This window comes from Marmota monax, unplaced genomic scaffold (genome assembly GCF_021218885.2).
Source record: "Marmota monax isolate L192 unplaced genomic scaffold, Marmota_monax_Labrador192_F-V1.1 WCK01_AAM20220418_F8-fsc00018, whole genome shotgun sequence".
NCBI lineage: Eukaryota > Metazoa > Chordata > Mammalia > Rodentia > Sciuridae > Marmota > Marmota monax.
Genome location: NW_026692201.1, coordinates 3,447,959 through 3,474,432, shown reverse-complemented (window position 1 = coordinate 3,474,432; position 26,474 = coordinate 3,447,959). Strand labels below are relative to the sequence as shown.

At 42.5% G+C, this 26,474-nt stretch overlaps 1 protein-coding gene and 1 long non-coding RNA gene across 4 annotated transcripts; one reads left to right on the top strand and one right to left on the bottom strand.

Moving 5' to 3' along the window:
* Positions 1-2,440: 2,440 nt before the first annotated feature.
* Positions 2,441-17,422, bottom strand: LOC124081072 (uncharacterized). 3 transcript variants are annotated; one of them, XR_006847940.2, is made up of 6 exons: positions 17,217-17,422; positions 14,757-14,875; positions 13,081-13,205; positions 12,762-12,851; positions 12,232-12,358; positions 2,441-6,013 (listed from the first exon to the last, which is right to left on the bottom strand). It is a non-coding gene; the product is annotated as an uncharacterized LOC124081072 (long non-coding RNA). The 3 variants fall into 3 exon arrangements; XR_009225377.1 differs by having other exon boundaries at positions 2,441-12,358; positions 17,217-17,420; XR_009225378.1 differs by lacking the exon at positions 12,762-12,851 and having other exon boundaries at positions 2,441-12,358; positions 17,217-17,418.
* Positions 17,423-24,343: 6,921 nt separating this feature from the next.
* On the top strand, positions 24,344-26,000 carry Tmem174 (transmembrane protein 174). Its single transcript, XM_046427196.2, has 2 exons — positions 24,344-25,064; positions 25,246-26,000. The coding sequence occupies exons 1-2, from the start codon at positions 24,439-24,441 to the stop codon at positions 25,346-25,348; spliced, it is 729 nt and encodes a 242-aa protein (XP_046283152.1). The 5' UTR covers positions 24,344-24,438; the 3' UTR covers positions 25,349-26,000.
* The last annotated feature ends 474 nt before the right edge of the window (positions 26,001-26,474 follow it).

Below are 26,474 nucleotides of genomic sequence, written 5' to 3'. Positions count from 1 at the left end.
ACCAGTACAGATGGCATGGTACAATATCTGTTGAGGGCCTGGATGGAGCAAAAAGGCAATAATGGGGTGACTGCACTCTCTTCTTGAGATGGGACATGCATTTTCTGCTCTCAAACACCAGAGCTCCCTGTTCCTGGGTCTTTGGTGCAGGAGGTCTCCATATCCCTGCTGTTTCTCAGGCTTTCTGACTCAGGCTGAATTACACCACCAGTCTTTCTGCTTCTCCAGTTTGGAAATTGCACATTGTGGGACTTTTTGCCTCCATAGTTGTGTGAGCCAATTCCTACAATAAGGCTTTACTGTAGTTGATCTTCAATGTCTCCTGAAGGCCCAGGCTTTGGAGGCTTGGTCCCCAGACTGTAGCACCATTGGGAGGTGGTGGCGTGTTTGGAACGTGGGCCTAAGGGAGGAATTTAGATCACTAGGGGCAAAGAAGATCTGGAAATCTGGCCCATTCTGCTTCCCTTTCTCTCTCTGCTCCCCAGCAGCCATGAGGTGAACAAGCCCATAAGCTCCCACCATGGAGTACTGTGCTACCACACATAGTGACAGGGCCAAGCAATCATGGACTGAAACTGGGGGCCAAAATAAACATTTTCCTTTATCGAGTTGATTTTCTCAGGTATTTCATCACAGTAACACAAGACTCCATCCCTCTTTCTCTGCATACACATGCATGTGTGTGCATGCATCAACACATCTCCTATGGTTTTGTTTTTCAGGAGAGCCCTGACTAATACAATATTATTGTTTTAATATTGAACCACTTAAAAGTAAACTATTAACATAATTGTTTGTTCCCAAATACTTCAGCATTTAAAATTTTTTTTTAAAAAAATATTTATTCTAATTAGTTATACATGACAATAGAATGCATTTTGACACATCATATATATGCTTCAGCATTTAACTCCTACAAATAAGAACAGTCTCTTAAAAAAAACTGATAGTACAATAATACAACTATCAGATTAAGAAAATTTAATATTGAAAAAATATTATTACCTAATATTCAGGTCATATTGAAATTATCCTTTTTAAAAGTTTCTTTTTTTTTTCTTTTTTTAATTAATACTGACTACTACTTCAGTCAATTTTCCTTTTCATTTCACTACTGGCCAGGGGTGCTATGAGTTGCATTCCAATCCCTTCACAGTGTTGGTTAACATGGTCCACTATTGCCTGTGTTCCTGGAAACTAGAAGTTAGACTCAAAAGCTTGAGCAGATTATTCTTAAACAGTTACACTTCATCACATTTCAGGGTACCTACCAGGAGGTTGCTCCACATTTAGGGATGCTATGTTTGAACTCTAAGGTGGTGACCACCACAACTTGGGGTGATATTTTGGGACAGTGCACATCCCTGTTTGTTCCCCAGTGAAGCTTTACCTAATGGCTTCCTTATCTGGGTGATCCTTATCTTTCATGGCATCCTCCTATAAGGAAGAGCGAGGGTTCACTCATCAACCAGGAACAAGTTACAGTTGCTCCTAAAAAAAGGCAAGATGAGGGACTACTTCCTTCCCTTCAATCACCCATTTTCAGAGTGCATTGGTCTGCCAGGGATTCCACAACAAGGTCCCATAGATGGGGAGGTTTACACAAGAGAAATTCATCTTCTCACAGTTCTGGAGGCCAGAAGTTTAAGATCAAGGTGCTAATCAAAAGGGAAAATACTGGGGAATGATATGGACCAAAGTATATTGTTACATTGTGTTTGTGTACAAATATGTAACGAGTTCCACATTTATGTATAATTATAACCCATCAATTCAAAAAAAATAAGAAAAAAGAAAACGTGCCGGCAGGACTGCTCTCTGGTGAAGCCTCCCTTTGTGGCTGCAGATGCCGCTTCTCTCCATGTTCTCACATGGCTTTTGCTTTGTGCAGAACCTCCCTGTGTCTCCTTCTGTTCTTGTGAGGACACCTGACCTATTGTGTTAGGGGCCCACCCTTAGCACTTCTTTTATGCTTCATTGCCTCCTTAAAGACCCTGTCTCCAGATATAGTCACACTGAGGGTTAGGACCTCAGCCTATGAATCTGGGGATTAGAGGACCCAATTTAGTTCATAGCACAAATTAAGGAGTTGGCGTGTAAATTTCTTCTGAGACTCTGACCCTTCTCTCTGTTTGTCCTTTTGTCATGTCCCCAAGAGTCTTTGAGAACTATCTTGCTTCCTGTCACAAACTACCCCACGCTCACTCAGCTTCTACTGCCCCAGACTCAAAGTAGCCACTTCTCCAGACCTGGGTCCATTGAAAAGTAGATTTAGGGGAAAAAAAGAAAGAATTTAGATACAAGATCTGGAGAGTCAGAGTTTACTCATTGCTGTTAGAGTGACATTGTTTCTAGCACTTGCAGTAGTACTAAGGGATTTTTTTAAATCATAAATTGATGTTAACTTTTATTCCCAGTTATATTCAATATTAAGGCAAAATTTGGGATTTGATTTAATTTTATTTTGAACATACAAAATACAGAGAAGTCTTGGTTCCATTCTTTCTCTCCTCTCTCTTCCACCTGCCCCCAGCAGGCCATCATTATTTTTTATTAATTCCAGGTCTTTCCAGTGTGTCTTTTGGTAACACACACACACACACAAGCACACACACAATTATGCTGCTCTGCACCTTACTTTTGAAAAACACATTAATATCTCCTGGCAATCATTCCATATGTAGACATTCTCATTTCCCTTACATACCTGTAAAGTACCATAATATGTGAATATCCTGTTGTTTATTCTACCAGCCTTTTAAAGATGGGTGTTGAGGTAGTTTCTGATCTTCTAATATTACAAATAATGGCAGAATGGTAACTTCATCTTATATTGTTTTTATTTTGTGAAGGTATATCTTCAGTGCAAATTCTGAGAAGTGTCACTGTTACTTTAAAATGTAAATGCACGTGTGATTTTCTTTGATATTGTCACATTCTACTTCATAAGTGCCATTTTGCATTCCCACTGGTGACATACAAAAGTGCCCACTTTACTTGAAGTTTCATCAACATGGAGCATCATCCAGATCCAACTTTTGAATTTCTGCCAATCTTTTGAGCAGATCATAACTCAGGACAGTTTTAACGGGCTCTGTGGTCCCAGTCACATTTACATTTCTCTATGCGTGAGGTGGAGCACCATTTTAAATGTAAAAAGCCTTTTGAATCATTTTTCTGTGAACTGTTTAGCCATGAATTTACTAGATTGAGTCTATTTTTAAAAAATAATTTAACATAAATCTTTCCTGAAGCAAGCACTGTCACTTTTAACACAGATGTACTAGAGAAAGACATATAAAATATAAGATAAAACCAAAGAAATAAGACAATACTGTACTTGACTCCCTCACCCCTAAACTCATTCTCATCAAAAAGTATTAGTGATCCCTTAAATTTTAACCTTTCTCCTTTGGCTCTATTGAGTCAACTGGAATATTCTGGCACCAAACCATCATTTTATTATTTTTCAAAATCTTGGCCAGTCGACTGGTTTTGTTAGAACATGGTGTTAATGAAAGAAACATTGCCGTCTCTACCCAGATGTGCTCTTGGCTCTCCACTGGGAAAAGCTGTTCCCCAGCCAGAAGTGGGGCTGCCCAGCTGTCTCCCATTCAGACAGAAGTCTTAAAAGAACACCCTGTGTGGAAGGAGTGGCAATGGCGTCATCTCCAAACATAGTTCACGCTGGGGGCGGATGCCACCACTCTTGATTCTTTGGAGGCCTGGTGTATTTCTGCCTGGGAATTTCACTGTGAGGTCAGCCGCCAGTCGGGAAGACACATGTGTCAAGCAGGGAAGTAGGAAGAGCCCCCTCCACACTGCTCTACAGCTGGCTGCCCCAGGTGGAGGGGGAGATGGCGCTCACCCACGTGAGCCCAGCACTAGTCCTTACACTATGTGCAAAGCCCCTGTGTTTATGATCTACTGTTGCATAAAAAAACTACCCCACAATGAGGGGCTCGAAGCAACCACAGATATATATTATCACTTTTCGGCCACTTGGGAGCCACTGGGCTGAGTGGTTCTCTCATGAGGTTGTGGTCAAGACGTCAGCCAAGGCTGCAGCCCTCTGAAGATGTGACTGGGGCCACAGAGCCTGCTTCCAAGATAGTCACTGCTCTGCACTGAAAATTTGTGTCCTCCCTAAATTCATAGGTTGAATTCTAATCCATGAGATGATATTTGGAGGTAAACCATCGGGAAGGAATCAGATCATGATCGTGGAGCCTTCAGGGATGGGATTGGTGCCCTTCTAACAGAAAACCCTAGGGAGCTCCCTCCCGTCTTCCACCATGTGAGGACACAGAAGGAAGCCAGGCATCATATGAGGACCAGGAAGTATGCCCTGAGCAGATACCTTGCTGGTACCTTGATCTTGGACTTCCCAGACTCCAAAACTGGGGAGAAATAAATTTCTGTGATTTAGAAGCCCATCAATCTATGGTATTTTTGTACAGCAACCTGAATGGACTAAGTCAGGCATTCACATGACAGCAAGTTCATGCTGGCTGTAAGCAGGAGGCCTCTCATGGGGCTTCTGAGTGCCTTCACAATCCTGTGAGCCTGGCTTCCTGAAGAGCAAGAGATTTGAGAGCCAGAAAGTGCTGCACTGCTAAGGGTCAATGCTTGAAGCCATGCACCATCACTCTGCTATTCCGTTTGTTAGAAGGACTCAGTCTGGTTCACACTGAAGGGAAGAGGAATTAGCTGTCACCTTTTGAAAAGAGTTGTCACAAAAAATTTATGGGCACAATTTTTTTTTTTTGGTACTAGTAATTGAACCCAGAGGCTCTTTACCACCAAGCTACATCATCCACAGTCCTTAATTTTAAATTTTGAGTCAGGGTCTCGCTAAATTACTTAAGACCTCACTAAGTTGCTGAGGCTGGCCTTGAATTTTTGACCCTCCTGCCTCTGCCTCCTGAGTTGCTGGAGTTACAGGTGTGTGCCACCATGTCTAGCTATGGACAAACTTTAAAATCACCCTAGGCCAGAAAGCTTTTTTTCTTGTAACTGAAGTGTTGCCTCATGAAACCCTCTCTGGTAGACTCATGAAAGATGTCACCTCTTTTCAGTTTTCCTCATAATAAAATGTCTTCATCACACCTGCTTTCAGTGTTCTTTGACCTATTATAACAATGGAACCAATTAAAATGCAGTTTTCTGAACCTCATCAAGATTTTCATTTCATTGGCCCAACGGGCTAGTGAATCTTCATTTTTACAAGAATTGCTGATACAGTGAATCCTTTGGTCCTGGCCCAGAAAGACAGGTACTGAGTTTTTTTAGCACTGTGCTTCTATGTCACCAACAATCCCATCAGCATTCCACTGAAAGCAAGTTGGAGCACATCACTGTAGCTTGTTGAGCACACAGCACCACACCTGGCAGAGATAACTGCATCACAAATCCTCAATAGATGGATGATGAACAGGTGAACGAATGAGTCATGATCAAAGCTCAGTTGCATCGACTTTGATGATGCTTTTTCAAAAGTTAAAATTCCCAACATCGCCTAAGATGTTATTCTTGCTGAGAAGTATCTAACCTGCTTCTCATGAAGCCTCTCAACCTCAATCACAGTTTATAGAAAATATGGGTGATAAAGGAATGTGTTATGTGATATCTTGAGAAGATAATCAGATGAATACAGAATTTGGGGCATTTAATAAGACAGCTGGGCTGGAGTTCTGACCAGGTCGATGGCATAGGGGAGAAAAGGGTAAGGGGGATTGTTCTAGATCAAAGATTGATGAACTATCGCTAAAGGTCAGTTGCTAGTTTCTGCAAATAAAGTCTTATTTGAACCTAATCATACTCATTAGCTTACTGTTACCTCTGGCTGCATTTGTGCTATGATGACACAATTGAGAAACTGTAACTGGACAGTGTTGGCCGCAAAACAAAGATATTTATTACCTGACCTTTTAAGAAAAAGTTTGCTGACCTTCATTCTGGATTAAAGATGCTTGATGACTCTTCTGCTTCCATCAATGACAGAGTGGTCATCCTGCCACATGCAACCAGAAAACTGAATAAAATCAATCCAATAGCTGTTTTCAGACACAAGATATTTGGCAGCACAGGGCTGTACTCCAAGAGGTAAAGAAGAAACTAGGTGAGCCTTACAATTACCCAGACTTTCTGCCAGAGCCATTTGCACATCCTAACACAGGGAAAGGGCCCCAAACTAAGTGCAGTGGTCTCGCTGAGCCGGAGACACAGATGTTGGCACCTGGGGAGGCTAAGGCAGAGAAACTACATAGAGGGAGTGTCAGGCTTAGGGGTTTCCCTGGAGTCTCTGGCTGTGTACAAGCCATGCAAGTGGACAGTGAGACGCCAGGAGGTCCATCAAAGCACAGCCTCCAGGGAAAGAGAGGCTACAGCACCTGGAAACTAAACTGCCATTGGAAGCCACAGAGTTGGGAGACCCCTGGATTTTGACCATCAGGATGGAAAGACCGCACTGAACACTAAGGGAGTTGACAGCCAGGAGGCCACATCTCCTAATTAGGACTAAACCAGAAGCAAGTAAAGGCAACTCTAGATCTGCTTTAGCAGAGAACAAATTCATGAATAAGTTAACTGTCTTCCAAAGCAAAACTCAACAGTCCTTAAAGGAAGACAGTACAAATGCCTTTAATGTTGGATTCCAAATGCATTTTGGATTTTGAGATCAAGAACAGGATATAGTCCATATACAAAACTCAATAGTGTCTCTGTATATTAATACAAACAATTGGAAAATAAAGTCAATAAAAATACTATTTGTAATATCAAAGATTAATGTTTTAGGATAAATTATATATATTTATATTTATATTTATATATGATTGAAGTATAAACATTTCTCAGCCAGATGTGGTGGTGCATGCCTGTAACCCAGCTGCTTGGGAGGCTGAAGCAGGAGGATCACAAGTTGGAGGCCAGCCTGGGCAACTTAGCAAGGACCTTGTCTCAAAATTTTCTTTAAAAATTAAAAACAGCTGGGAATGTAGCTCAGTGGTAAATCACTTGCCTAGTATACCCAAGACCCTGAGTTCAATCCATAGCATACCACACACAAACACACACCCATGAGGTCTTTTAATGGTCTTTTCAATAAATGATGTTGGAACAACTTGGTGTGTGTTTGAAACAAAACAAAACAACCCTCAGCTTCTATCTCCATGTAAAAAAAAATTACCCCTAAATGGTTTATATGCCCAAATGCCAAAGTTCAAACTACAAAACTTCTAGAATAAAACACAGAAGAAAATCTTTATAACCTTCAGATAGGTGAAGATTTCTTAGAAAGTACCAAACATAAGTGAAAGTATCGATAAGTTTGGCTTCCTTGAAACAAAATCCTTTTGCTCTTCAAAAGACAATATTAAGAAAATGAAAAATCAAGTCACTGAGTGGGAGAAATTATTTGTAATACATAAACCTGGCAAAGTACTCATATGAATATCTCAGTAATAAAAAGACAATCTGCTGGTTTTTTGTTTTTGTTTTTGTACTAGGGATTGAACCCAGAGCCACATCCCCAATCCCCACCCCCACCTTTTTTTTTTTTTTTTTTTGAGACAGGGTCTTGCTAAGTTGCTGAGGCTGGCTTTGAATGCGCGTTCCTCCTGCCCCAGTCTCCTGAGCCATTGAGATTGCGAGTGTGCACCACCATGCCTGGTGACAACCTGCTTTTTAAAAAGCCAAAATATTTGAACAGACACCACAAAAAGAATACATATCTCCAAATGGCCAGTAAGCACATGAAAAGATACATAAAACATCTCTAGTTATCAGGGACATGCAAAGCAAAAACACATAAAGATGCTACTGCCCATTCACAAAAAATAATAAAATGTAAAGGACTGATCATAGAAAGCATAGGTGAGGAGGACACATAGAAACTACAACCTTGGGCTGGGGTTGTGGCTCAGCGGTAGATCGCTCACCTACCATGGGCGAGGCCCTAGGTTCGACCCCCAGCACCACATAAAAATAAATAAATAAAGATATTGTGTCCAATTACAACTAAAAAATAAATATTAAAAAAAGAAACTACAACCTCATATATTGCTTGTGTGTAGAATGTTATTAACACTTTGGAAACAGTTTGGCCATTTCTTTTTTTTTTTAATTAAAATTTTTTTTTTGTAGTTGTAGATGGACAGAATGCCTTTATTTTATTTTTATGTGGTGCTGAGGATTAAACCCAGTGCCTCACATGTGCTAGGCAAGCTCTCTGTCACTCAGCTACAGCCCCAGCCCAGTTTGGCCATTTCTTATAAAGTTAAATATATATTTATATGATCCAGAAATCCTACTCACAGATTTTTACCCAAGAGAAATGAAAACACATGTCTACAGAAAGAGTTGTACAAGAATTTTCATAGCAACTTTGATCATAATAGCCTAAAACTGGAAATAATCCAAATATCTGTCAGGGGTGATGGATAAGCAAATCATAATATATTCATACAATGGCTCACTGCTCAGCAATACAGAGAACAAGCTACTCACGTTTACAACATCCTGGGTGAATCTCAAAGATATACTGAGTGAAAGAAGTGAGACACAAAAGAACATAGGCTGTATTCTTCCATTTATGAAGTTTCTGAGCTGGCAAAACTATTTACAGTGGTTGACAAGGTACGGGATGGGGCAGGGCTGGTGATAGGTTTTGAAGAGAAAAGGTCTGAACTTTCTATATTTTGATAAAGGAGTAAATGTCAGAGTAGATACAATTTAAAATGCATTAAATCATACAGTTTAAATGAATGTATTGTACTTAATATTAGTTTTACTTATTTAAAAAAGTTTAAAATAGACTAAATAATAGAGAATAATAGAGACATAATATCGAAACTCAAATGGGTGATCCTCAGTTATCTACTGACTTGGAGAAAACAAAGCTATTAAAGATATTTTTAGGATGAATAGGCAATTTTGATTATGGCTTGGTTATTAAATAATATTGTAGAATGTTAATCTTAGCTATGATAATGATATGAAGATTAAAAAGAAGCATCTAATTTCCTATTCTTAGACCTATACTGGAATATTTAGGAATAAAATCTCAAGTTCATCTACAACTTACATTTCAATGGTTTAGTAGCAACCAAAAAATGATATAATGTCAATAAAAACACATCCAAGACTCTGAGATGAAGCAAGTCTGGGAGGTAGTACCATTGTTGAAGAAGGTGGTATATGGATTTTCATTGTAATTTCAACTTTTCTGATTTTCAACATTTTCCCACAACTTTCTATGATAATTATGAAAATTGGAGGAGAAACTGTTGACTCCAGCTAACTGTGAAGTCTACAGATTTCCTTAGAAGATGGCATTTATGAAAACATGGCTAGAGTCAGAGTTTCCTCCAAATTCTTCTAAGCATGGTTTTGAACAGAACTCCAGGGACAAACGGCATTAGCAATGTTAGCAGTTGGGTTAGCTGCCATGGGCCCGCTGGGTGGAGCAGATGGGCCTCCTGGCTTTCTTGACTGGGGCAGGAGACATCTCTGTGTTGGGTCAGGGAACGACAGGACCGTGGCTGGGGCCACCTCTGTGCTGTCCTTTAGTCACACACCCTTGGCATTCTTCAACCCTTCTCTGTGCCTACCCAGGGCTCTCCCTGGCTGAATTATTCCAGCCAAGCTAAAAGTTTCATACAATGACACAGGACACATAACGCCCATGTGACTCTATTTGCTAAACAGTGAAAACCAGGTTCACACAGAGGCTTCACAAAAGGCTACGTGCACACATGTGGAAACATTTGCCTGCAGATCTCAGGCTCACTGCTACTGAGATGCTGCCCCGGGCCTTGGCCATCTGGGGCCCTGGAGCTAAGGAGGGAAGGGTAAGAAGTGGGCAAGGGCTTCCTTGGGCTCTATACCTTCAGCAGGTAAAAGAGGAGGAAGATGAGTCAGCTGGGGTGAGGAGAGAGAGAAGCAGCAAGGTTGAGGTCCCACCTTGCCAGCGAAGGAGCCGAGTTCCAGAAGAATATGTGGCAGCAGGTGTGAGATGTTACAGAAACGCCCTGAGGTTAAGAGCTGGAAAAAGTTCACAAAATCTGGGCCCTTAGTGGGTCTGGGGGATCAGGGTCAGAGTAATTCTCAGGGCTTGGAAGATAGAGGGAGAGGACTTAGGGATTGCCCCAGAAAGGAGACAATGGAGGCACAGGTGCAAACAATTTTGCCAGTTAGTTTTGGCGCAATGCTGAGATGGTTGAGGAAGGGGCGCCAGGCACGGGAGCCGGGGAGAGGGGTTTGCTTGTCTGGAGACCTGAGTATGCTTGGAGCTGAGAGGAGAGGAAGGGAAGGAGGGACACCCCTGTTAAGGGTGGCTCAGCACAGAAACTCAGATGTCAGGAAGGAGAGAGGAGAGACAAAGCCGTGGAGATGTTCTGAGGTCCCCAGAGAAACTCCAGTGCCACACATTCTCCTTACTTGTCTTTAAAAATAAGAACAGAAAACATAAACCTCTTTTTATGTGCATGGATATAATCTAGACAGACTTCTAATTATATTTAATTAAAGGAGAAAGTCAGAGGGAGGGACATGAAGAAGTGGATGTTGGATAGTCTGAGGTGATAAGGAAAGCGAGACCATGGAGTCATGGAAAGACCTGGAAGAAGTGGCACCGCAGAGAAAGACACATAGGGGAAAGCACAAGAACACACCGAGAGATGGGCAGTTAAGGTCACAGACCTTGTGGTGACAAAACAGCTGTGGCCACCCAGGGTCAGACAGACAGCTCACACGATGGCCAGTGTGTTCCATGGTGAATGTTCAGTGCACAGAGCGGAAACTGTGGTTTATACCTGAGCTGTGACAGTCGCCACACTCTGAGACAGTCCACCAGTTTTAAGGGCAGGGGACGTCCACCCCTGGTTCTGGTGAGGGAAGTATCAAAGTCACAGTGAAAGAGGAGAAAGTGAAATGGCACATGTTGTCACAGTTACCTTTGGAAAAAACAACCTGCTACATCAGCTTTGGCCAACTGAGATCCTTAAAAGCTCTAGAAAACTTGAAGTGGGAATCAGCAAGGGTAACTCTTGGGTTTCCCAACTTAAATTCCTGCATGTTCTGGATTATGATCACTTTTTTTTTTTAATTTGAAAAATAAGATGCATTGGTCTGGTGAGCAACCAGCTTTATTCCAGAGAAGAGACTTCTGCCCTGACTCTCTCCTTGGCAATGTTCTATGGCACTGCCCCCACGGGCTTTCTGTTCTTTGTGCCCAGATGAGGCTCACCAGTGTGACTACATTTTAGGAAAACTGGCTTTCAGTAGCTTCTCTCTTAAAAACCACCATGGCCAATTTCAGATCCTCGCAGACAGTCTTTCCAGATGCTTCTGTCTGCTGTTGCTGTTGCTTCTGCTTTCATTGCCAAGGAGAAGGTCACGCCAGCAGACTCCTCTCTCTGGAATAAAGCTGATGCTCTCCAGACCAAGGCATCTCATTTCCAAATCAAAAAGAAACCACCAAATCCAGCACACTTAGAAGCTAAGTTGGAAAACCCAGGAGTTACACATACAGATTCCCACTCCACGTTTTCTGGAGCTCATAGGCTCTTGAGTGGTGTGACGCATTGACCACAGAGGAATCTGAGGCCATTCACAGATGGACGTGAGCATTTTATCTCGTCAACTGCATGGTCAGTCTCTTAGGGGTGGGGCTCTGCTGTTCTCTTGGTCACCAGTGTTTACTACTTACTCAGAGTATCTTTTCTTTAGGTTTGTTTAGCTAGGGGCCCGCACAGCCGTTCCTAACAATCCTTGCTTTCATTTCACACCATGGCATGTCTACTCCAGCCAACAGCTTCTCTCCATTCGTTTCCCTGTTTCTAAATGAGAACCTGATTGTCCATGCTTTATTTTTGAACCCAGCAATATAGGCTCTAAATCATTTCCTGCTAGGGTGACCAATTTGTCCCATTGACGCAGTACTTTTCTGGTTTTAAGCTGAAAGTCTCGCATCCCGGGAACCACCTCATACCCAGACATACTCTGGGTAAGGAAGGGCTGCCCCTCATCAAATGTCAATTCCAACCAGTCACTCAAGAAGAGGCGAGCTGGGGGACCTGGCGTCCTGCAAGACCCCTGACCTTAAGCAGAGGTGGGGAGCCTCCCCGAGGCCAGGGTATGAGTTGGGCCAGCAATGATCAACCTCTTTAGTTAAAAGTATACTTAGACGAATTACCCATTAGGACGGAAGAATCGAGGTATCATACGTACATGCACAGCAGTTAGATTCAGTAGAAAGAGCAGTGAACTTGGAGTCAAGATGCCTGGCCTCTGCCACTGAGCAGCAGTAGAACCCCAGAGCCAGACCACTCAACTTTCTGAGCCTCTGTGTGTCCATCTGTAAAATGAAAGAGTTAGACTGGGGTTTGCTTCCTTTTATTTTATTTTTGTTCTAGAACTTCAGGTCCAGAGGGCAGAGTTACTCAGACTCCTCAAGACACGGTCTTGCTCTCATCATTGCTAAATCCTTCCCTCGACCTCTTCCTTCCCGTCCTTCCCTTTTTTCTTCTTCTCTCTCTTCTTTCCTTCTCCATTCCCAGCACTGACCCCCTTCCCCCCCAGAGTCAATCGCATCAATAGGAAAGGTATCTCTCCTAGAGTAGGTATGTAGTTTTATGAGGTAGGTAGGAGTAGGTATGTAGTTTCATGAGGTAGGTAGGAGTACTATTTTATGTCTACATTCTTAGTTTATATATATCCTATTAGACTGTAGCCCTCATTTGGTTTCTAACATTACTTACCTAGAACCATTTTAAAAATGTCTCTGGGACTGGGGTTGTGGCTCAGCCATAGAGCACTCGCCTCTCACATGCGAGATCCTGGGTTCGATCCTCAGCACCACATAAAAATAAATAAGTGAAATAAAGATATTGTGTCCAATTACAACTAAAAAATAAATATAAATTTTTTTTTTAAATGTCTCTATGGTGTTGGCTGTTGATTTTTTTTTTCTCATTTAGTACTGGGGATTGAACCCAGGGCCTCGCTCTACTACTGAGCTACACCCCCCAGGCCTTTTATTTGTTTGTTTGTTTGTTTATTTTTGAGACAGGGCCTTACCAAGTTGCTCAGGCTGGCCTCAAACTTGCGATCCTCCTGCCTCAGTCTGTAATCCAGGTTGCTGGGATTACAGGTGTGTACCACTGCACCTGGTCAGGCTCTTGTTTTTTGTTTTTTTTTTTTAACTGCAAGCAAAATACAACATACTTATTTATAGTAAATTTTTTTTTAAAGTAGAAGGAACCTACACTCAAATAATGACAAAAGGTAGAGTATAGCAAATACATAAACCAGTAACATAGTTGCTATTTTCATCATCAAGTACTATATACTGTTTGTGATTGTATAAACTTTTTAAAATTTTTTTATTATTATTATTTTCCTTTTTCAGACTCGTGATTTCTAAGGCTCCTTTCACATTTCATGAGCATTGTTTAGTATTAAATATTGATAATAATTTACTATTTTCCAGAGTTCTTGTTAATCTGAATCAAATTATTGGTGGGCTTTCTGGAGTTACCAAGCAGACAAGAAACTACGGCTCCAAAGTTGTGTCACTTGGGCCTGCATTCAGGAAATCAAATGGATTCATAGATTGAGGATATCAAAGGGGAATGAATATAATATTGGATGGCAAAAGCAGTTGTGAGCGCATCTTTGGTCTCTGACTCTGAGCTAGGAAGCCTTTCCAAAACCTACCAGATCTGCAATCCCATGCACTCTGCTCCTCTGGGGGCCAGGGAGCTTCCCTCTGTGAAGCTGGTAGACATTCTCCAAGGGGAGGCAGAAGGAGAGTTCCTGGCTCACACTCATATTTCATCAGGCACAGAAACGTCTGGCAGCTGCTTAAGACCGCAGCCAGAGACTGACCTCAAATCGTGCGTATGTCTGCAAGGCTTTGCTCCTCTCCCCTGGGCCACCAGGATATGTGGCTTAGAGCAGGGAAGACCCGCCAGCATCCGCCCAGAGAGTCCTGTGGTTGTTAGCTGAGCAGTGTCTAGCAAAGCTGAGCAGCTCTCTTGGTGGCATTGGGGCTTAAGGAGCCATGTGGAGCCTGGGAACAGGACTGCGGGTGGGGAACAGCTGTGGGGATCAGTCCCTCTGTCACTGCCTGCCAGCGCCTGGGAGAGTGGATTCCATTTCAGGCAGCAGTGATTCACACTGGGTGGCCTCTGCTATGCCTCTCACATCAGTACCACAGACGCAGAAGGCTGAGGAGAGCAGAGCTGTCGTTGGGGGAAGAGGCCCTGCCTTTCTCCTCCCATGTTTCTGGCTCAACAGCATCTTAAGCTCCATTTGGGCCTCTCAGCAAGCCCTGGCAAGATCTCTTGCATCTTGAGGGGTAAGGCCTATGAAGTCAAGGCAGCAGGTAGCAGTACTGATGTCCCCCAAGTGACATCTTCCTCACCTAAACTTTATAGAAGCACATCTTGACTCTATTGTAGGCCAAACTAGTTTTGTTTCTTTGAAGATGCAAAACAAACAAAAGCAACAAGAATATATAAAACCCCTAAATAACAAATAAAAACACACAGCAATGGCCCCCAGGTGTTTCCAGTCCCACTCTCCAAATCCCGGCTAACTCAGCATTCAGATTGGATAGTTCTACCTAGTTCTATGAACTTCCCAGAGGAGGAGATGAACACGGCTCTGGGGTCATGCACCCACTACAACCAGGAATGCCTTTCTCTGTAGTGTCAGGACCTCAGCTGCACTCAGAATCAGAGAAGGCTCACCTTTGCTTGCAGGTCCAGGAGCAGCTGATCTTCAATACCCAGGTAGTGGTTCATTGGACAGCCTTCAGGGCCTCCTGACCAGGACCCAGGTGTTCCAGCCCTCCGTGCACCCGTGTCCTCTGGAGAAAGTTTTAAAAAACTTAGCAAGGTAAAATAATTACATGCAACTGATAATCACGGATGCTAAATGTTCTCTCTGTCATCTTACATGATCCTCATAACCTTATGGAGTAAATGCTATTATTCATAAATGGGGAATCTGAGACTCAGAGAGACTAAGCAACTGGCCCAGTCCGACTGCTAGTAGTTGTTGGAATCAGGATGTAATTGCAGAAGACTCTAGAGTTTGAGTCTCTGTGTTTAACCACTATATGGGTATAAGAGCAGGCATGCGCGGGGCGTGGGTGTACACACACACACACACACGTGATGATGTACTGTGCATCCTTTGGTTTAGACAGTGTAATCACTTTTTATAATATTCACAGAATCATAGGTTGTTAGAAATAAAAGTCATTTTCAAGATTATTGACGTTTTCCCTTCTTTCAATTCCCCCCCCCCCAAAAAAAAAGCATATACTGTAACTTACCTTAGAGAAATAGTTCTCAAATTTGAGCAAGTATCAGTCACCTGAGAACTGGCCCAAACACAGATCTCTGGGCCCTGCCAGTAGAACTTCTAATTCAGTATATCTGAGTGGGGTCTGAGATGTGTCTTTCTAACAAGTTCCCAGAGGGTGTTGATGATGCTAATTCTGGGACCCCCCACTTGGAAACTCAGTCTGTTTTCTGTTATTATAATAAAATACTTGAGGTAAGGTACTTGAATAAAGAAAAGAGGTTTAGTTAGCTCACAGTTTTGGAGGCTGATATTCCAAGATCAGGCAGCACTATTTGTTTGGTCACTGGTAAAGACCTCATGATGCCTGGCATCACAGTGGTGGGAGCATGTACTAAAGAGACCACACAATGAGGCAGGAAATCAGAGAGCTTCAGGGGCCAGATTTGCTCTTTTGATACTAATTTTGCAAGAACTAAAATACTCCTACAGACCAATGTTAACCTCTTCTGAGGGATGCCCCCAATGACTTACCCACCTTCCATTAGGCCCCACCTCTTACAGGCTCCACCCCTTCTTAACATCATCAATTGGGGCTGGGTTTGTAGCTCAGTGGTAGCACACTTGCCTGGCACGTGTGAGGTACTGGGTTTGATCCTCAGCACCACATAAAAATAAATAAATAAATAAATAAACAAACAAATAAATAAATAAATAAAAGTTCATCAACAAATAGAAAAAAATATTAAAAACAAATAAACATTATCACATCGGGAAAAGGCTTCCAGCACATGAACCTTTGGGAGACAAACTGAAACTGCAGCCAAATCATAGCAGAGACCTGCTGCCTGCTGCTTTAGAGTGCACTGGACTTGATGGTGTCATAAGACACACTGCAGTTGTCACTTACACTTTCTTAGCAACGTTGATGAAGCCCGGGTGTTTTAGTCAGCTTTTTTCACTGCTGTTGACTAAAGGACCTGACCAGCACAACTATAGAGGAGAAAGAGTTTATTTGAGGGCTCCAAACCATAACACCAGGCAAACGTGCCCAGGGATCACTCTTAACAGTCACTTATTCTTTAATAACTCCTTTTTTTTTCAAATATATTTTTTTAGTTGTAGACGAACACAATATCTATTTATTTATTTCTATGTGGTGTTGAGGATCAAACCCAGTACCTCACACGTGTGAGGCAGGCCCTCTACCACTGAGCTACAGCCCCAGCCCTAATAACTCATTTTTGATTCCCAGCAACAGAGTCAGAATGTGGTAGACAGATTTCTAAAAATGCCCTCTTCCATGAAAAGATTCCACACCCCTTAGTTCTCGAAACCTGGGAAGGTGTGCTGATATTGTCCCCAAGATTGTGTTATGTTATACAGCACAGTTGACCTAAAAAGGGATTCAGCAAGGGATTGTGGTGTCATTTAATCATGTAGGTCCTTGAAACCAGAGAACTTCCTATGGCTGTTAAGGCAGAGAACAAAGCAGAAAGAGGAAATCTGAGAGGCTTGAAGCTCAAGAGCCAGGGACAGTGTGGAAGAGCTGCTGCTGGTCTGAGAAGGAACGTGGGTGGCTGCTCGGAGGTGAGAGTGACCTTCCTTCAGGAAGAAATCAGAACCTCAGTCCAATAGTTGCCAAATGCTGCCAACAGCCTGAAAGAGCTCAGAAACAGACTCTTCCCCGAGCCTCCAGAAAACAGAGCCAGGTCTGATCTCCCAAACCGTGAGCTCATAAATGAATGTAGTTTTAAGCCTCTATGTTGGTGACTGTACTGCAGTAGAAAACTAACACGCAAGTTCACAAAGTCCCAAGTTCAGAAGGGAGCTATGGCCCAATGCAGACCTACCTGCTCTAGAAGATCTAAGACCAGGAGCTAGCCCCCTGGGAGGCTCACCTTATCATTTGCTGGAAACAGAGTGGCTCTGACTTGAATTCCAGTCCCTTCGGGATGATGTTCAGTTCAGTAAGGAAAAAAAAAATCTAAAGATTGTCACACACCTGAGAATTGCCTGCCTGGCTGATCCACACCAGCCTGGCTGGCTCATGAACACAGGCAGATCCCTTGTCAACTAGCACATGCCCTTCATGGACGAGCAGTTTAAAAACAAGTTAGGAAAACAGATTGTCCTCCTGCGAGGCTGCTAAGCCAAATGCCCCACTTCCCTGTTTTTGAGATTAATCATCTATAATGCGGAGGCCCTGCGCCTCACCAGGATGCGGAGAAACTGAAGTCAGAGGAAGGTATAAATGTCCAGAATCCATCCAGCAATGATCCTCACCCCAAATGTTTGTGTTATCCTGGAAACAAGGTAAAATCCAAAAATTGAAGGGAATTCTTGATTTTTAACATGATGGTAGTTATACAATAGGATAGCCAAGATTCAACCACCTGATCTTTTTATTGTAGAAAGTAGAAATAACCATCTATTGCCGCAGTCGGACACAATTCAAATAAATAAAAAAGTTAGTACATAATGCCTACTATTGAGGTTTCCCCCCAAATGTTCTCTTCAAAATGAGTTCTGACACCTGATATTCATGTAGGTGGATACTCAGTTATGAAGGCTGAGGCTCCACGTCTCTTTCATCCTGGGTCCTTAACTGTGCATTGATCCTCTTGCTGAAAGCCCTGGAAGGGTGGAGCCGAGTAGCCAGGTCCTGCTCCCTGCAGGTCTTCATCCTTGGCCCTCTGAAGACACAGAATAGGGCAGGGCATGGTTTTCTGGCCCTGGTCACCCTTTTCTATGACATCTGCCTGCTTACACTGCGTGACCAGGATTGCCATGGAGGGAGCATCTGCCTTATGCAGGCAGGTTTAGCTCCTGGGTTTCTGAGCAGGCTCATGAGCCATGTATTCAGGTCCTGTGTGCCTCTCACAACAACCCGGAAGCAGAGCTGCACCCACAGACTGGCTTTCTCAAGACTCCGAGAAATTCGCTTCTTCCCACAAGATGTCTAATCAAATGTTTGTTCAGAAATACATAACCACATTAGGTTGCACTCCCACCACGGTTCTCCAATAACTTCTCAAAATTCTCTTTTTGTGGTTTCACTGTCATTCTCGTTTGTCTCTTTGAACTACTATCATTTCAACTATAATTTTTATTTTATGTTTTTAATATCTTTATTTTATTTTTATGTGATGCTGAGGATCGAACCCAGTGCCTCACGCATGCCAGGCGAGCGCGCTACTACTTGAGCCATATCCCCAGCCCCTCAACATTATAATTTTTAGACAGAAATGTGCCATGCATACCTTTCCTGATTTTGTCTCCCAACTTCAGGGTGTTGTTGGTCACAGGCAGGACTCTACTGTGCGAAGCAAAGTCTCTGGCCCTTGCTGCTGCTTAACTCCCCAATCTCCATCTATTACCCTTCCACCTCCCACCTTGTACTGTGTGTAGCAGAAGCTACACAGTAACATTTTAATGAAATATTTGGGAAGACATTCTTTTCGAATATTGGAAATCTTGAAGGGCATTGAGACATATTTGCCTGAAAAATGAGCAGATTCCAGTTTTCTATGTCATCCAAGCTCATGGCTTTATCTTATTTTACATTTTATGCAGTACACGTGGTTGAAATATATGGTGCTTTTTTGTTATCAGAGAGCGTGGTGATGGTATTACATCTGGAGTCAGATCAAAGCGAGTATTTTCCCTGTGGCTATGAGAACAGATGGCACTACAAGGGTCATGGCTGGAGCAACTAGATTTTTGAAACATAAATTTGTCACTTTACAAAATTTTTTAAAAAGGCATTCAAACACACACATACACACACACACACACACACCTTCCAAAAAAAACAATGTACTTCCTCCCACAAGATGTCCAATCGAATGTTTTGTTTGTTCAGAAATACATAACCACATTAGGTTTCATTCCCACCTGGTTCTCTGATAACCTCTGAAAACTCTCTTTCTGTGGCTTAACTGTCATTCTCATTCACCTCTTTGAACTATCGTCATTTCATTTCAACCTTATAACTTTTAACCCGAAATGTGGATTGGTGGTTAAATATAGGAATCCTGAAGTGTAAGTCTGAAAAGCAGTAAAAATACACAGAAAACTCAAGAGCCTGGCATTATTAATGATTGTGACAGTGTTACCCCCTAGAAACCAGACCCATTAAGAAATTGCCAGTGAAGTGTGTATATATATATACACACACATAAAGTTGATTTGAAATCTTGGGATGCCCTTGAATGTCCACATGGACAAAAAATATCCAAGCAATATAACAGACTGAATAGTGAAAAGTAATTACCTCTTGAAAATTATATTTTGCAAGGAGACAGGCAATAATATCTCCTGTCCCACATGTTTGTCTGCAGTGTGACCTTGACATTCTCTGAGTTGACTTAGTCATTTGTTTGAGCAATAGAATGAAATGAAAGTGATTTTCCTGGGACTTCCAAAGCTAGACATCTTGCACGTGTCCCCTGGGAGCTCTGGAACACTGCTCTTGAAACCCAGTTTTCATGCTGGGAGAATCCACAAAGAAAGATGCGGTGGAGAATCTGTTTGATAAGCCCGGCTGAGCTCCAGGCATGCATTATCAGTCAAATGAGTGAACCATCTTGGACATTCGACTCTGTGGAGCTGTCAGATGATTGTAGCCCTAGCTGACTGCTGGAAAATGCAGCTCACCATGGAACTCTGGTTTAAGATCCAAAGTTTTGTATGGCTTTTCATATGGTAATAGATACCTGGAACACCTTACCAGTTCTCTTTCCCAATATTTTTGTGTATGCCTTCAATCATATTTTCAGCAAATGCATTCAATGAGAGTGTGTCTCTTTCCTTGAGCAAGTGCAACATAGCAACACACCACTCCCTTTGCTTTCTTTTCTTTTCTTTTTTTCAGTCAATAACATATTTTAAGAGTTTATTCCGCTCCTGTTTATGTAGACCTGAATTGCTTTGAAATAGTAGCAGAGTACCTGTGATAGTTAATTCTGATTATCAACTTGTCTGGATTGATGGATGCCTAGAAAACTGGTCAAGCATACTTCTAGGTGTGTCTTTGAGGGTTTTTGTAGAGAAGATTGGCATGTGGGCCAGCAAACTGAGGGGGGAAGACCTGCCTTGAATGTGAACAGTATTGTCCAGTAGGCTTGGGGTCCAGGTGGAATAAAAAAGCAGAAGAGGAACCTCCTGTGGGCCCACTCTGGACCCTCCTTGAGTGATTATCATCTGTGGACATCAGACTCTAAATTCTCCAGCCTTTGAATGTGGCCTTGCATCAGTGACTCTCCCAGAAGCTTCTAGACCTTCAGCTTCAGACTGGGTCTGCATTGGCCCCTCTTGTTCTGAGGTGTCAATATCTAAGATTGAGCAGCTCCTGATTTCCTTGACTCTCCAGCATACAGATGGCCATTGTAGAACTACCCAGAATCTTCCATTCATGTAAGCCAATGTAAGTCCACTCCTATGATTATATCTAGTCTATTGGTTATGTTCCTCTGGAGAACCCTGACTAAAAGAGTACCCATCACTTATCACTATAATATATTTAACCAGTTCACTATTGATGGACATTTAGGGTTCCCTTTTGCCAACCTGTATTTTGTTACCACCTTGATTCATTGTCTATTCAGCTAAAATACTCTTGTGCAAGTGTCTATCGTATGTATGCATGTATCAATCTATTGGTTACATTCCCAGAAGAAAATATTTGTATCTTCTTTAATACAATTCTATGTGCATTTTAAATTGTAGTAGAAATTTCCACATTGCCCCTCCCCAACAAAAGACATTATACCAAGTTATATTCTCTCTAAGCAGATTTAGGGGTACCTACTTTCCCACATACTTGCCAAAACAGCATGTTACCAAAGTTTAAGAAATTGTTTATGCTGAATTCTTATTCAAATTAGATGTTTTTATTATTGTGGAAAACAAATGAGCTACACTCATGATAGCTAGTTGATATTTCGATGGCTTTTGAGAAATTCCCAGCTATAACTATATTAATTGCATAAATCATTCTTGTCAAATTGTTAAAAACATAACTGTATAGATTTGGGAAGTAAAAAAAAAAGAGTTAAAGAATAACAAAGTTGAATACAATTCAATTTTTATGATATGTTCAAGCTAAAGCCTGAAAGTAGATATCTGAAGTATTAATAAAAAGCGAGGTCCATCCTTATGATTAATCTGTCAATCCAGCAAATAAAACACTCTCTGAACTGAGCGTTTTGTCACACACCTGTAATCATAGCTACTCAGGAGGCTGAGGCAGGAGGTTTGCAAGTTCAAGGTCAGCCTGGGCAACTCAGCAAGATCCTGTCTTAAAAAAAAAAAAATTGAAAAAGGGCAAGAGATGTAGCTCCCAGGTTCAATCCCTAGTATCTTTCCCACCAAAAAAGAGGCAGCCAAACCCAAAAGGATGTTGTTATCAAAAGGTACATTTTAATGTGCTAAAAAGCCAAATTGAATAATTAACAAGAGACTGAGATTAATTTTTAATATTTTGCTAAAAGCACAGACTGAAAAATAAAAAGCAAAGTGAATAGTATGTTTATACAAACATCAACGATGCAACCACTTTATAGGTTTTTTATTTATTTATGTAAAATGGATCTAGGTCAACTTGCAGAATGACTAATTTGCTAGATGACCATTCATCAGCCTTAGATGTTTCTTCTGAGTACTTATTTTTAGCTGACTAGTTTTCATTTGTCATTGTAACTGCATCTTCAGGAATGTCACTTTGTCTCTAATCCCTTGGTTCCACAACTGCTGCAGCTGGAGATGGAGAGGAGCCCATCTCCAATGGGACAGCTTTCCAGGACCATGTCGTTTTCTGCAAAGTAGGCCCAGTCCTTGATCAGATAATAATGAATGCAGATATTTTCATAGTGTGAAGTCCTGACCATAGATCTTTTTTTAAATAAACATCAGGGACATTTGCCATTACATTATAAATTAAACATATAATTAAATTATATATATATATATATATATATATATATATATATATATATATATATATATATATATATATAGTTAAAAGCCTGTAAAGAATGTCAGTCCAGCTGGCCAGAATTTTTTTGATTAAGGAGAAAAGTTGGCTTGCCTTGCTCTCCTAAGCCCACTCAAGCCTTGCTGCTTGAGGACACACTAGGAGACAGATGAAGGGTCACCTGCTTGCTTTTCCATCTATTTGGCAGTGAAACTAGAGATGACAAGCCTTATCCTGTAGCAAAGAGAGGCATTATGGTGGGGAAAACAGTCCCTGGTCACCTAGCAGTATTGGGGATTAACTTGGGGTAGGGTTTCCCAAGATTCCCTAATGATAACAGTCACATAGGTCACTTTCTGACCATCTTCCTTGAATACTTTGGTTCTGTTGGATATTTTGGTTTTGTCAGGAGTTCAGACTATGCCTTTTAACAAAGCGGTCCCAGAGCTGGGTACTGTGGCACATGCCCATAATCTTGGTTACTCACAAGGCTGAGGCAGGAGGATTGCAAGTTTGAGGTCATCCTGGGAAATTTAGCAAGTAAGCCCCTGTCTCAAAATAATATTTAAAAATAAAAAGAGAGAGAAAAAGGGATGGGGATGAAGCTCAGATGTAGAATGCTCCTGGGGTCAATATCCAGTGCCAATTAAAAAAAAAAAAAGATGATTTTTGTTATCAAAGGAAGTTGAGGAAGCCCTGCCTTGGGCAAGGACACAGCTCTCTCATTCTATGAGAGGAAGCAGATGTAATATTTAACCACCAAAGAGAAACATCTTCTTGGACAAAATCCAGGAAAGAAAGAAGGCCACAGTCACAATTCTGTGGAGGACGAAGTTCACAGGTCATTTGGAAGCTTTGCAGTCATGAATGACAGGCAATGTCCCTGAAGAGCATGCTGCCTTCTCTAAATCAGCTTGGGTTTGAGAACAAAACATAGAAGGCTCAAAAAGGCAGCTGTTTGTCTCACCTTGGAGATCAGAAACTGGGGAGCCACCTGGAGGGAAGACCCTAAGCATGTGTCCCCGCTACACTATGACACTTTCACCTCTGATGCTCATGCAGCCTCTACCAGTGATGTGGCATATAGAAAGCTTTCCCTCTCCCTCAGCTGGAGTTACTTCCCAAACATGCAAAGCAAAAGGCACATGGGGGTGGGGCTGGGGTTGTGGCTCAGTGGTAGAGCACTCGCCTAGCATCTGCAAGGTGCTGGGTTTGATCCTCAGCACCACATATAAATAAATAAAATAAAAGGGTAATAAAAAAATGGGGGAAAAAAGGCACATGGTCCAGCCAGGAAAGAACAGGACCTCAGAGCTTTGTAACTCTGTTAATGAAGTTTTAAGTATTGCTATGATTTGAATGAGTCCCCTCCCACCCATAAATAAATAAATCAATAGAACAAGAGGAAGAGAGACCTGAGCTGATACATTTTTGAGCTCTTATCCACAAGATGCCTTCTGTCATGTTATGAAGAGAGAAGACTCTCATCAGATACTAGCACCTTAGTGTTGGACTTGCCAGCCTCTACAACTGTGAGAAATAAACTCCTGTTCTTTATAAATCACCCAGCACATTGTATTCTATTAGAGCAACAGAAAATGGATTATGACAAATACATCATGACTAGAGATTTCTAAAGTGGCTGGGAATACACATACAGCCAAGAAATAGTGTCCACCTATTTGTAACTAGTTGATTCAGTAGCAAAGTTCGGTTAGGCTCCCAGAACATGTGGTGGATACATCAAGGGTCCCCTGGAGGCAGCTTTGCCATTTCTACAAACCTAGCTTTGGGAGGTCAAAAACAGAGCTTGGAGCAATAACTTGTCTGGTTCTAGAAGAGCACCTCCAGGCCTAAGGGCAGCTTGAGAAGTGTCTTCTGAATGAGTGAATGAATGAATGTGAACCCGAGAGAGAGCTCGTCATTGGCTTGCAAAACACAGACCTCCACTTGCTGGTGATTTATGACAAAATTTCAGGCTTCATTTCTCAGACCTTTATTCTTCTAAACAAAGTTCAGCCCTCAGCGTGTTATACTCTGTTAACCACAGAAGCCCAAAGTTCTTCTATAACTAATCTGAACCTGCGATTCCTCGGCTTTCACAACCCCTTTCCCCTCTGAGAAGCAGGGACCTTGCGTGAGGGACCATGGAGCACGGCAGCAGCCGCTTGGAGGACTTCCCTCTCAATGTGTTTTCGGTCACCCCTTACACACCCAGTACCGCTGACATCCAGGTGTCCGACGACGACAAGGCGGGGGCCACCTTACTCTTCTCAGGCATCTTTCTGGGACTAGTGGGGATCACGTTCACCGTCATGGGCTGGATCAAATACCAAGGCGTCTCCCATTTTGAGTGGACCCAGCTCCTTGGGCCCATCCTGCTGTCAGTCGGGGTGACGTTCGTCCTCATTGCTGTGTGCAAATTCAAAATGCTCTCTTGCCAGTTGTGCAAAGAAAGTGAGGAAAGGGTCCTGGACTCGGAACAGACATCAGGAGGACAATCCTTTGTTTTCACCGGCATCAACCAACCCATCACCTTCCACGGGGCCACTGTGGTGCAGTATATCCCTCCTCCTTACAGTACTCATGAGCCGATGGGGATGAACACCTCCTACCTGCAGCCTGTGGTGAACCCCTGTGGTCTCATACCCTCTGGAGGAGCAACTGCCACCATGCCAAGTCCCCCTCAGTACTACACCATCTACCCTCAAGACAATGCTGCGTTTGTGCAGGGCGCGGACTGTCCTTCTTTCATGGATGGCGGAGATGACAGGTATGGGGTGTGTATGGGGATGGCCCTCTCCCACCTCTCACGCTCAGGATCTACAGCTGCATCTGGTCTATAAGACAGGGGTGGGGACTACAGTCTGTCGTCTGCTGCTCAGGGTGGCAGCACTAGTTCCGTGAGTAGGGTCCTGGGCTGTAACACATCTGTGTTTTCTGTCACATTTCAGACGCAGCCCTGACGCTGACCAGCTAGAAGACACACAGCTGGAAGGGGACAGTGCTCGCTTCTCACCTCCGCCCTATGAGGAAATATACATCCTCCCCCGCTAGAGGCTAGACTATCATGCTAAGGGAATGAGTATTTGAATTATTGTGACCTGACAACTGGCATGTTCTGTGCTGTGACCTTCAGAAATTAGGCAGCAGTGCAGCCAGGCAGCCTGACATTCAAGGTGGGAAGTTAAATGTTTCAGGCTGGTAAAGATTACAGTGGCCCAGGAAAGTTCCCCTTTAGTACAGCTTCAAATCCTCTCAGGTGAGCACCTCTCTGTGTAAGATCCCCAAGGATTTCACCTGCTCCCCTCCCCCTTTCACTCTGCAAAGGCATTGGTGTCTCAGTTTTAACTCCAGCAGCCAAGGGAAAAATCACTGCTTCTGAGATAATCACTGCTTCTCAGGGAGCTTCCACAGCAGTGCGAGTGGGGTGGGAAGGGAGCAGGGGAGAGAAAAGAGGTTCAACTAAAGATTTCCCAGTGCTTGTCCTGGGCCCCAAAGTGGACTTGTATATCCCAATCAACCCAGTTGCCTTCTGGTTTCCCTTGAGGACTCTGAATATGTTAAAGGCTGAAAAACAGATGCATAAATACAGTAAAATAAGATAAAATAATGTCTCCTGTTGGAATAGTGTTGGAGAACTGGCCAAACCATATGGATGAAATGATAATGAGATAATGATGTGAATAAATCTGTAGGTTATCCCTGAGTCACACTGACCCTGGGCTGCTGATGTTCTCTTCTGCCATGCTGAAGGTTGATTGATGTGTGATGCACGTGAATGGCCATTGGTCCACCCCAGACTGGGGTCATCCTGGGCATGAATGAGCTCTGCCATATGGCTGACTGACTACAGGCACTTCCCCAAACCCTAGGGATCTGTTAAGTTAGAACAGAGCTAGCATGTCAACACCTGGGAAGTCATGGGCGGTGAAAAGAATCTTTTGGCTAAGATAAGCTCACCTTGTTCATAACAAAACTTTGATATCCTTCATTCCCTGAATCTGAACTGTGTACTAAATAGCAGACTTTACAAGAGGCAGTTTAAAATCATTAGGTGTCAGAAGAAGATATTTTCCTTGGGCTCCAAAGGTAAAGCCAATCAAGGTGAGGGAATATCCCAAAGAAAGACACAGGGTATAGCAATGCTTTAAAGTTTTGATACCATGTCTGTACATGGAGG